At 40.7% G+C, this 12,209-nt stretch overlaps 2 protein-coding genes across 2 annotated transcripts; one reads left to right on the top strand and one right to left on the bottom strand.

Annotated features, from left to right (window-relative positions):
- Nucleotides 1–1,273: 1,273 nt before the first annotated feature.
- On the bottom strand, nt 1,274–2,861 carry LOC107384359 (dnaJ homolog subfamily B member 9). Its single transcript, XM_015957595.3, has 3 exons — nt 2,748–2,861; nt 2,221–2,461; nt 1,274–1,839 (listed from the first exon to the last, which is right to left on the bottom strand). Exons 2-3 carry the CDS (start codon nt 2,435–2,437, stop codon nt 1,379–1,381), a joined length of 678 nt encoding a protein of 225 aa, XP_015813081.1. The 5' UTR covers nt 2,438–2,461; nt 2,748–2,861; the 3' UTR covers nt 1,274–1,378.
- A 466-nt stretch (nt 2,862–3,327) lies between these two features.
- Nucleotides 3,328–4,906, top strand: LOC107384365 (THAP domain-containing protein 5). Its single transcript, XM_015957607.3, has 3 exons — nt 3,328–3,509; nt 3,674–3,857; nt 4,026–4,906. Exons 1-3 carry the CDS (start codon nt 3,409–3,411, stop codon nt 4,755–4,757), a joined length of 1,017 nt encoding a protein of 338 aa, XP_015813093.1. The 5' UTR covers nt 3,328–3,408; the 3' UTR covers nt 4,758–4,906.
- Nucleotides 4,907–12,209: the final 7,303 nt, after the last annotated feature.

Below are 12,209 nucleotides of genomic sequence, written 5' to 3'. Positions count from 1 at the left end.
ATCATATCTGGTTGGTGGAGCTTTAAGAAAGGAAGAAAAAAAAACAGCAGACCAAATGGAGCCATTTACCTGTTTATATTTAATGTTTTCAAACTGCATTAAAGAAGCAGATGATTGTTTAACACAACTTCATGATACTTTAGCATTTCCTTCTACAAGAAAAAGGAAATGTCAAAAATACTCTTTGGTTTGAGTTTACTGGAAACTTTTGTCATTTATTCTGAAATTCTCAAAATGTCATATATATTTGAATGAGCTCAATTGGATTTAATCTGAATTTAAAGGGATTCTATTCCACTTCTTGCAGCAGAAGCTATTTATACACTTAGTTTTGCTGCCTTGAGTAATAACACACCCTGCTGGAACTTTCTTGAACAACAGTAGGAGTGGTGATTGTGTCCTTGTGTAAAAGAGAATAACAAACATTTCATAGGAGAGTTTGCACAAAATAACCAAAACCTTCTCTTGCAATTATTTATTTGTTCAAAACATTTTCCAATCAACAGTCTACACACACACACACACACACACACACCAAAGTGCAAACTTAAGACGAGGACATTTGCACATCACTGTCTTTCAAAAGATAGGCAACACGACAAGCAAAGGTGCTAAATATTGCACATTACCAGTTTGGAAAACTCCTCAGAACCATTCAGCTTGGCTGGTAAATGAGCCCAGAGTGAGATTCACAGCAACAGCTGACAAACACAGCTGGGTGACATCACGCATCTCACCGGCGGCTGCGTTTTACCAGGATTTGTCGTGGGACTGAAGCTAATTTCCTGCCCTGAACGAGTGAAGGTAGATGCTGCTCCGCGCGGAGAACTGAAAATGAGGTATCATTGATGATGGCCAGCCTGGACAAGTTACAGCATGGGAAGCAACTGTGGTGAGACTTCCTGAAATTGCTAGAAGGTTTTTTTTTGTTTGACAAATACACAATAGTAGAATTGCCCAAATATCTGTAGAATTAAAGTTTCACCGTATTACAACTGTTATTCCCAACAACTTTCATTGCCCCGGTGACCTCAAAAGAAAAATGTCCTCAGCTGATCCTTTATCCTCGGTCGTGTCGGAGTCTTATCAGATTGTATCATCAGAAAAGCCAAGTAAACAAAGGAAAATGGAGAGCTAAACAAAGGGGATCCTAAGACTTATTTCCTTGCAGTGAGCATTGACTGAGTTATTGCTTAACAGCAGCCACTTATTAAAACAGCTGGGATATTTACTGAATAACCAAAAACACAATGACTTTCTCTTCGCCAAAAAAAAAGGTAATAAATTAGCATTTTATTCCAAAACAGCAAGTAAAGAAAATAAAGCCCTGCTGTGTCTCGAGTGGCTCCTCTCCTAAGTGTGCCGTTTTTCTGCAGCCTCAGGAGCATTCGGTGAAGGTAGTCACCATGTTCCCCCTCCGCTGAGTCACTGTCCTGCAGTGCTGCTTCACTGCACCCTGGAATCTGTTCTCAGTCCTGGAGGTGTGCGTGTTAAAGGAGAACATTTTCTCCAAGTCCTCAAACATGTCATCAAACAGTCCGCTGCCGAAGGCCCCCTGCTGGTAGCCCTTTCTCTGCCTGTTCATGGCCTCCCGGTGAGCCTGGAAGTGGCTGTCAAAGTGTCTCTTCTGGTGTGCCTGATCCTGGGAGTGGAACTGGTGTTGATGATGTTGACCATAGGAGTCAAAGTCTTTGAAAATGTCATCAAAGTTGAAGGACTGGTAGTGCTGTCTGAAGTTGTAGTTTTCGTTGCCGCCTCCATGGCCCTCCCCTGACGATGCGTCGTGGCCAAACTGGTCATACTCCCTCCGCCTCTTGTCATCCGACAACGCCTCGTAAGCTGAAAGGGAATAGGATAGACTTTATTAATCCCGCAGTGGGGGAAATTCACTTGAAAATGACATTCCTAAACTTACAGCTTTAAACTCGTGATTATACAAGATCATAAAGTTTGTTGGATGAAAACAAAAACCCAAAAAATGTCTGCCAAAAGACTAAATTTATCAAATCTGATCTAATTGATTTTAGTTCCTTAAATTGTGTTTTTAAAACAGATTTAATCTGAAAATTGGAACTCAACAGCTTGATAAGCAGTCATTTGTTTTTTGGGGCAAATATTTGGAAAATCTTAACAAAATGCGTAAATGTTACTATGACGTATGCATAGGTAAATACAATAGTTCTTCCATGACAACATAGGAGGACATAACGAGTCACCTACCCTCTGCTATTTCTCTGAACTTTGCCTCTGCCCCCGGGTCCTTGTTTCTGTCTGGGTGATGCTTCAGGGCCAGTTTATGGAAAGCCTTTTTGATCTGACGGTCGGTGGCATCTCTGGGGACCCCCAGGATCTCATAGTAGTCTCTCTTGGCCAGAATGAACTCCGAGATGAGTAGAACATGAACAGCTAGCAGTAGCATCGACTGTGCTGTGGCCATATTGATGGTTTGACACGTTTTCAGCTGTGAAGACACCAGAACGAGTTAAAATAGCCTCTTGTGGTATTAAAATTAATAAAAATATATATATATAAGTTTAGTTTTAAGAAGAATAAATAGCAAAGTAACCTAAAAAGAAGGCGTTAGCCTGGACAAATTCACAACTCTCCAGCTTGGTGGAACAAACTAGAAGCTTCCATAAATTAAGCAGGGATAGATCATATTGTAACATTTTTTATCTATTTCAGGTTTTAAATAAACCACTAAAGACACATAACGTTCATGCTTAGTTAAAAAAAATAAAGATTACCTGCAGATGAGCTGACAAACAGCCTCAGGGATTCTCGGTCAATCGCCAACAGCTCCAGCTGATGGTGAAACGAAAGCTAGATGTTGACGAGTAGCATTCCAGAGCTGTAACACCACGACTCGCATTCCTATTGGTTCATTTCCTAATACAATGACTCCGAGCACTGTGATTGGGTGAAACTGTGCGCACGTGGAGGACTGAGTTCGTAAAGAGTTTGAACGAAACAAGAGAGTGATCGGCACTTACTTCTGTCTTCGCTTCACGATGTTTTATAAGTTGTTTTTGGCTTCAAATATATATGAAATAAACATAATAACACAATATACACTGAAAGTTTTACTATAAAGTTTATATTTGTAATACAATTCAAGACGTTTTAAGATGAAAGGTGTTGTTTAATAAAAAACAGCATGCTTTTTTATATCACTTGAAATTAAAATAATAAATAAGTTTAAACTTGTATAAGTCATCGTTTTACATATTTTGCGAGTCAATGTCGTAAAAAATATTTATCCATTTTGTCATATGATTATTTTCGATTAAAAAAAAGGTTAGAGAGACGTCACCTCCGTTTTACGTTTGTAACCCGGAAGTAAATTTTTGGGAGGGTTGTCGTGTTTACAAACGTTTGTAGTGTTTTCATGTGTTATTCACAGCAGATATGCCTCGTTACTGCGCTGTGAAAGTTTGCCGAAACCGCGGGGGGACTGCATGGAAGACAATAAGCAATATGCCAGAAAATAAGAGAATTAGCTTCTACCCGTACGTTTCCTACTCTTCTACAGCTGTGACTCTGCTTCCATTCAGTGTTAAACTGAAAAATAATGTGGTATTTTGTACCTATGTGTCAGTTTTAAAATAAGACTTTCGTGTCTTTGCGATTGCTGTGTGTGTTTAAAAGGTAATTTTCTTCTCTGCCTTTGGAGGTTTCCTTTGCAAGACAAGCAGAGGCTTCAGAAGTGGGTGGACAACATGAGGCGGGAGGAGTGGACTCCGAGTCGACATCAGTATCTCTGCAATGAACACTTTACAGAAGACTGCTTTGACATCCGATGGGGAATCCGTTACCTGAAGAGTACAGCCATTCCCACCATATTTCCTCCAGTAGATGTAAAATGTTTATTTCTTTATGAATCGATGCTCATAACTTAATTTTGTAGTATTTGTTGCATTATACACGTTAAATCTACACAGTTTCTGTAAGCATTTACTATGCATAATTTATCCAACAATTATTAAATGTATTTATTGAAGTTTATCTTTTTTTATTCCACTCAGGATGGTGATAAAATATCAGCTGCCTCTAAAAGAAGCTTAAACACCAAACCCAGCACTTCGGATTCTGACAGAGAGCCTAAAGCGTCTCCTCCCAGAAAGAGGCCCCTCATTTTGAGACAAATATGTAAACAAATCCAGCTAAACACAGAAAACACGACTGTCACAGGATACTCAGAACTGACGTCAGACCTCCCGGTGGCACCAGAATCGGTTTCTGCTCATGAGTCAATCCTCTCAGAGACACAAAGTACTCCTTGTGAGATAGCGGGCGACATTGGAAGGTCAATACATGCTGGAACCCAGCCTGAAGAGCAGGGTGACTCCTTTCTTTCCGTGTTGGGTTGTGAAACGCTGGGTGCTTTATCCAATGGAGTGGCAGAAGTAGATGCTGCTTCTCCTCAGGCAGCGCTTGGACAGACTTTAAAATTGGTTCCTTTGGAAACGTTGAAGGAGAACACAGACTGTTGTGTGGTAGAAACACGATTCGGGGACGAGGAACACGCTCGGCTTGACGAGCACTCGTACTGCAGGCCGGACACAGACAAAGACGAGCTGTGGAATAAGATCTTAGGCTTACATGCAAAGATCTTGGAACTGGATCGGCGGGAGGAGAGCACTGTGGCTAAAATCCATGCTCTGGAAAATGAGATGGCGCTCCTGAAAAGGGACGATGCTGTTTTTAAGGAAAAACAGAAATTACTGGAGGATTATATATCATCTGTTTTGCTCTGATTTTATAAATGAAATTGCTAAATGTGTACTTGCACAAACTTATGAAGCTCAAAATCTACACTCACAATTAAGTCACTTCAAATGCATATCCAATTATGTCCACCAGATGGTACTGTTAGCATTTTCTGTGCTTTACTGGAAAGGATTTGATGGGATATAGTACAATGCAGTGCCTAATAAAGCACTATGACTTATTAGATAAAGGATGCCCGCAGCAGGATTCTAAAAAGGTCTGAGAAATTTTAAATCTGCTGCAGGATTCTTAAACGTTCAATAAAACTTTTAAAAACATATTTGCACTCATTCAAAGCAGTATTTCATTTGTGTTTATGTATTTAGCAGACGCTTTTGTTCAAAGTGACTTACAAGTTATAATCGGCATGTTGCCCATGAGGCTAACAACAACAAATAATTTCCAGTCAGTCGTAGTTGGCAGTGAGGCAGCATGATGAATCATGGAGAGGAGGGAACAAGGAGTGGACAGTAGAGAGGGGGGACGGGTGCAGGGAGGGTGCTAGTTTAGAAGATGCTCTCTGAAGAGCAGGGTCTTCCGGAGTTTCTTGAAAGTTGAAAAGGAAGCTCCTGTTCTTGTAGTGCTTGGAAGGTCATTCCACATTTGTATGCATGAGAAGAGAAGAGGTAAATGTGTAAAACAACATTTATGAATGGAGAAAGATTTGTAACAGTTTGTTTCAAGTCAGTAAATGAATTTTGTCCTCATGGGCTCTCATAGAAGGAAACATGGCATCTAATATGGTGTCGCCCAGAGACTTGGGGCCCAATCCCAATACTCACACTTGTGCCCTTCAACTGCACGTTCCCGGCCAGGGGTGCGAGTGCGTAGGGTGTCCCGATTTTCAAGTGCGGAAGTTGACCACGCCCCCATTGCACCCTTAATCTGCACTTTACTAACGTCTGCAGCGATGCGGACCTCGGGCAAGGGTATTACCCACAAGTCATTGCTGCAGGAGAAATGTCTCAAGTTCCTTTTCTGAAAGTATGTATAAGTGCTTTGTTGTTTGTTTGAAAGTTGTTAATAAAGGTTTTTGAAAGAAGTTTCACAGCGACCAGCATCCTGGCATGCGTTGTGATCGATGACGCAATGCTCCCTGTCTCAATTCAGCAATTATTTGCTCACTTGTGTACTACGAACTCAAACCCTACTGTGCACTTTCTCCAAGTGCACTTTGCTGAAGACTGCAGGGTGCAGTGCGCGTACTGAGACCCACTCGCATATATTTTAGACCTGATTTTTATGGTTAGATGTTATGAAGCTGCCAATATTTTCAACAACTGGGCAACATTTCATTCATTTTCAACAACAGGATGTTCCCAGAACTTAATGGTAAAAACAACACATTGTCTCTTTAATAATGCACATTAATTGTACTTCTTTGCTACTTCCAATCTAATTAGTGCTTTTGTTTTTCCTTCATCTTGTTTAATTTAATGATATGGTCCTTTTACAGCTTTATTTGTACGTTGTCACTGTGTGAAAATGGCCCTCGTGTGTCCTGTTCTACTATTAAAATCTGAATAGTTATGAATCTACTTAGATGATTCGTTGTGACTCAAAGTAAAAAGGTTACTTGTTAATCTGTGACCTCCCTGCTGTTTTAGTGCATTATGGTTGTTTGATTGGGCTTAATTGCACGATTATTTCCTTTTAGTTTTAGAGCTCCGGGGAATATTTCTTTTAATGGAGCAGCTGCTTCGTGTCTGTTGACCTCAGTGGCACAGGCACTCACTGGAGAAAGAAATCTTGTTACATTTGAAGTATTTGTTCTGGGATTTAGCAAGCTCAAGATGAAAATGATCTCTTTGCATTTTTATTCAAGCTCAGGAAGTAGAGGTAACAGATCCAGAAGCTCAGGCATTTCCTTTCCCCAGTAGCACCACATCTCCTCCTGGGGGATCCCAAGGCATTCCCAGTCAGGAGAGTTCTGGGTCTGACCCAGGGTTTCCTCCCAAAGCTCAGAAAACCTCCAATCTGGCCATGATGCCTGAATCATCTGCTGACTTTACTTTGCTGCTAGCTTCCCTAGTGTGATTCGGCGCCTCACCTCTAGGTAGAGCTGAGATCAGACCGCTGGGTAAAACTGGGTGGAACACAGAGGTCTCCGAGACCTCCACAAGCCGGCAGCCGCACAGCAGACGAGCGCCGCTGCGATCTGAGATGCGCCGAGCTGCCGCTGGGGAGAACCGAGTGGAAAGGTTTCCATCCCAGAGCTCCACAAGCCGGCAGCCCGCGCAGCAGACAGAAGCCGCGATCAGACAGAGATGCGCCGAGCTGCGGGGAGGGGAGAACGGGTGGAAAACATCGGTCTCCTGAGAGCTCCACAAGCCGATAGTCGGAACCCAGCTCCACCAACATGTTATATTTCAACCCATTTTCTAAAGTGCAGCATTATGTTAAATGCACTGGGTTTTACCCTATTACATTTAAATTTCATGGTTAAACAGTACATGTTAAAATCCAAGCTCAGCTCGGCAGTGACCTACAATACATAAATATAATTTTACTTACTTAAGTTGAGACTCCTTGGACGATCTATTAGTGCAATTAATGCCACAGCAAGTCATTTTGTCCAACAATTGCACAAATAATATCCAAAAAAGAACGCACAAACGCTACAACTAATGGTCTAAGTTGAGAGACTGAAAATGATGGGACAGTTTTCAGGCTGAGGCCTTTCCACGAGCTAGCTCTGTGGTCACGTGGCTCTGATGCTCATTAATTATCCAGAATTTTAGGCTTTTAATACACTTAAACAGAAGAGTGAGAAAAAAATTCACCCCCCTCAGAGTTGTCATGAGTGTAAACTAGATAATTTAAACCAAAAACATGTTTTGGTACCAGGCTGTAAACATGTTTATTTCTGCTGTGAAATTGGTATTTTTAACATGGGAGTCAATGAGGAATGGTTTGTTTCTGACGCCAGCCCCCAGCGGATGAGGGTGGAACTGCAATTTATTTTATTTCTGCCTTGGCCTCAATTTCTGTCCCGCATTGTGGGGGCTTGGTTGGAACGTAGACAGAGCATAATTACAGCTATTTCCTCTACTACAGAAATGCCCCAATTTCTGCAGATAATGCCCCAATTCATCAGTTTAGAGATAGACACTCACTTGAGCCAGAGACCGACTCCAACCCGAAGGGAGCATCCCACTTGTCCCGGTAAAGTATCATAGCCTCAGACTTGCAGAAACAAGACTGATCTTGGCTGCATCACCCTCAGCCATGACCCATCCCAGTGCACGCAGAAGGTCATGGCGAGAAGACACCAGCAGAACCACATCATCTGACCCTGACATTCACAAACCAAAAACGCTTTTCCATGACAGCACCATGAGATACCGTCCTTAAAAACCACAAAACGGATCGGAGACAAAGGGCAGGACCCAACCAGAACCAAGACTGACCCAGAATCTTTGCTTGTAAACTGGACAACCAACCTCCCAACACCCCACGAGCAATTCTGCAGCAGGTGAAGCTCTGGTCCACCAAAGCCACATGAAGTCATTCCAGGAAATGTTTGCTCTCGGTTCACTTTTTACCACCATCTCATGCCCTGGTGTTTATCAAAGCGCTATAAAGACTCTGCCTCATCTTCATCCCGATAATCAGCAGTCAGTGGCTCCCATCTGCTCAACATCTTTGAAATGTCAATGACCAGCAACCCCAAACCATGATGAGGCTGTTAGAAGACGGCAAAGCATTTTCAGGCAGCTGCTTCCTCCATTTACTATTTTATTAGGCAGAAGCAGTGAACCAGAGGCTGAGGTCTGAAGACTTGGAAAACCTTGGCTGTGCAGCTAGACGTGTTCTCCATGCATGGATTACCACAGGAAAGCCTTCTGGTGGTCTAAGTTTGGCAAAAATAATTTATAGATTCATTGCAAAAATAGAATTAGGAATTATCAATGAAAAACTTGAAAGATATGCCATAAAACATGTACAATTATTTTGTTTTTAGTCAATTTCCTTTTTTTATTTTTAAACAATAACAAGAAAATTTTAGTCTTGTTAATCATAGTCAAAAACATCCATACATTCATGCAATTTTGTGCAAAAAAGCTGTAAATTATAGCAATAAAGACATTGCTGCAGAGTGCGGTTGCACCGAGTGCATATTTATTACAGCATGCATGCACCCGAGAATGCTGCTCTTTGATTTATCCTATTTTCTTTTAAATCCCTAAAAGAGGTGAACCCAAATTGCACCAGGTTTTTATCTCACACCTCTCCACCCTTAGGCTCTGACTTAGTCACCCAAGCATTTTGGCCTCATGAGACACATAATCTGATTTGAAGCAGCTTTCCAGATCTACAATAAAAAAAGATGTTAAAATGCCACAGGCTCTCTGGTTTCTCTGGCCACGTTTTATGTTTTAGTTAGGATAAAAATAAGCATGAACGATTCTAGAATGATTCACTCATTGAGCTTTCACATATTCTGCACGTAGGTGTTCATTCTCAAGGGAGTATGAATTCACGATGACACATTATACGCTTCTCTGCATGTGAAAATTAAAATAAGTGAGATCTGAAGAGGAAAACTGTGTTTTACATATGCGAGGCTTTGGAATGTGACTCCAGGGTGCCCTGAGGTGATGTGTGTCGTAGGGAAACAATAACACAACGCAACAGAAAGGATGTAGAAAAATTGTGTTCTAAATTACTAATGAGATTGTCTTAATTTGTGTTATGGTGGAAAAACAAATCATCATCACAGACCAGTAATCTGATTATTCTTGCAAAGGAATATGCCTGCAGGCAATCAATAAGTGCCACAAATAAGGAAAGCACATCGCTCAGTTTCTTAGATGATAAAAAAAACTTGCATTATAAGTTTTATCATAACTTTTGGTCGTTTCAGACTGCATCTCTAAAATTAGAAGGCTGGAATTTGATTTCAATGAACTCGTTTTGAAAAGTGCTTGAATTTGGAAAATAAAAAGACTGTTGCAAAGAAATGGATCGCTGCTAAAACTACCCTTTTTTGGGTTTATTGAGTGTAGATGTGGAATTATTTAGACCTTTTACAATTTCTGAAAATACTTTAAATTTCAGACATGGCATTAATTGTAACCAATGCCCATTTTATTTGTGTTTAGAATAAAAATTGTTTGTATCTTGATAATAACTGTTTATTCTCACATTAAAGGCGCAATATGTAAGAATGGCATCCTGTGGTCACATTTGGTTACTGCAGCCCATTTTCCTAAGCAATAAAATCACTCTCTCACTCCCGTTCCATGAGTTTTATGGCTGTTGTCACTTACAGATCAGTGCCAGAAGATTCTAGATGACAAGATAACACCAAGGTTCCTTACTTTGTTCTCGGAGACTAATTTAATGCCATTCAGGTCAGGTGATTGACTAAGCAATTTCCTTTTCTGAATTTCAGGTCCAATGATGAGAACTTCAGTCTTGTCTTGATTTAAAAGCAAAAAGTTTTGAGTCATCCAATTTTTTATGTCTTCAAGACAAGCCTGTAATCTACCTAACCGATTAGGTTAATCAGGGTTAATGGAAAGATATAACTGAGTATCGTCAGCATAACAGTGGAAGTTTATCTCATGCTGTCTAATTATTTTAACAATTGGGAGCATATATAGTTAAAAAGAATTGGTCCAAGCACCGAACCCTGTGGCACTCCACAAGTAACCCTGGAGTTTGAAGAAGATTTGTCATGTACGTTTACAAAATTATATCTGTCAGACAGGAAGGATTTAAACCGCCTAGCACTGTTCCTTTGATCCCTACAACATGTTCAAGTCTTTCTAAAAGAACATTGTGATCAACTGTGTCAAAAGCAGCACTGAGATCTAACAAGACTAGAACAGACACAAGATTCTTATCTGATGCCATGAGAATATCATTTGTAACTTTCACTAACGCAGTTTCAGTGCTGTAATAGAGCTCCGGGAGTTGACGTCACTTCTCCCGGCATGCAACAGTTTAAATCGAAATGGCGCCATATTGGCAGGTAGAAGCCGGCAGCTGGACTATTTGTTATTGTCAGAAAACTCAATCAGACAGGAAATATGGTAGATTCCTGTTGTGCCCCAGGATGCAGAACAGACACGGACGACATAAGGAATGAGCCATCTACAGGATTCCCCAAGATCCGGAGCGCCGCAAATGTTGGATGATTGTAATAAAATGCGCTAGTGACCGGGCTTAAATGAAACTGTGGTATCCCGAGAGTAAAAGTTTTCGCTTATGCAGCGACCGCTTCATATCAGGTTCTTAAACCAACGTTTCCTCAACTGTGTATGGTATTTATTTTAAATGCTTTTATTATAATTGTTAGTGAGCTTCCTAAACTTATTTTGGCATGGCTTTTTCTGTCTTATTACTCATAGTAACAAGTAAACATCACGTAAAACGTTGCCTCGTGAGTTCTGCGTGCTGCCGTTTACGTGTTTTATGATCACAGCAATTAACCGGCTAAGCTGTATTTAATTTTTAAGCAATGGTTGATCAATTGTCAGATCACACATAAAAAGCACTTTGGATTGCTATTATCTGTCTCACCGAGACAGATCTCAGACAAATCCTGAGACGCTCCTGCCTGACTTATTTTTTTCACGGAAAACAATCAAACTAGTGATTTCTCTTGGCGTTCAGTTTATACATTCAAACAGCACAGCACTCTTTTTAAACTACTTACTCTGTTATTTGTCCATCCATTTTCACCCGCGTATCCGGAATCGTTTTGTGGGGGCAGTAGCGTCGAGAGGCCCAGACTTCCCTCTCCCCAGCCACCTGAGCCAGCTCCTCCGGGTAAATCCCAAGGAGTTCCCTGGCCAGGTCCGGTAAGAAGTCTGCTTCGACAGCTTCTGGCATTTTTAAAAAGTATCCCAGGGGCAAGGTAAGGGTCGGAGATGTTTAGTCTATTTAATTTCTGACTATATAAAGTGATTTCTTCGGTTTTAAAGTGTGAAGTAAACTCCGACAAAGTAAAATCCAAGCCGATCCCGTTCACGTTCATGTTTACGATCCGTGTTTGTTTAGCTTCTTTTACCTGCCAATATGGCGTCTACTAACTGAGAGTCACGTGGGGTCCGGAGCTCTATACTCTCTAAAATCAGACTGAAATTCCTCAAACAGATCATTAGTGTTTAAATGCTCACATACTTGGATGGCCACTATTTTCTCAAAGACTTTGGATAAAAATTGAAGGTTAGATGTTGGTCTATAATTCTTTGGGTCATTTGGATCTAGAGAAGGCTTCTTAAGTAAAGGTTTGATTTCAGCAACCTTAAAATCCTGTGGTACGTATCTATTTACTAAGGATTAATGGATTATATCTAGAATGGGGGCAGTAAACAAAGGAAATGCATCTTTAAATAATTTGATTGGGATTTGATCTAAAATGCAAGTTGAAGGTTTAGATGAAGCTAATATTTTTGATAACTCTGAAAGCTCAACTGGATCAAAAC

This window comes from Nothobranchius furzeri, chromosome 1 (assembly GCF_043380555.1).
Source record: "Nothobranchius furzeri strain GRZ-AD chromosome 1, NfurGRZ-RIMD1, whole genome shotgun sequence".
Lineage (NCBI taxonomy): Eukaryota > Metazoa > Chordata > Actinopteri > Cyprinodontiformes > Nothobranchiidae > Nothobranchius > Nothobranchius furzeri.
Note: the sequence above shows the minus strand (reverse complement) of the source record. Positions and strands in the feature narration are given on the sequence as shown.

Bases quoted from the DNA above. Each gene is read 5' to 3' on its own strand.
- LOC107384359 (XM_015957595.3), bottom strand. From the start codon at position 2,437: ATGGCCACAGCACAGTCGATGCTACTGCTAGCTGTTCATGTTCTACTC. The intron at 1,840-2,220 runs GTAGGTGACTCG...ATTCCCTTTCAG, and splicing joins GTTCAGAGAAATAGCAGAGG to CTTACGAGGCGTTGTCGGAT.
- LOC107384365 (XM_015957607.3), top strand. From the start codon at position 3,409: ATGCCTCGTTACTGCGCTGTGAAAGTTTGCCGAAACCGCGGGGGGACT. The intron at 3,510-3,673 runs GTACGTTTCCTA...CTGCCTTTGGAG, and splicing joins AAGAGAATTAGCTTCTACCC to GTTTCCTTTGCAAGACAAGC. The intron at 3,858-4,025 runs GTAAAATGTTTA...TATTCCACTCAG, and splicing joins CCATATTTCCTCCAGTAGAT to GATGGTGATAAAATATCAGC.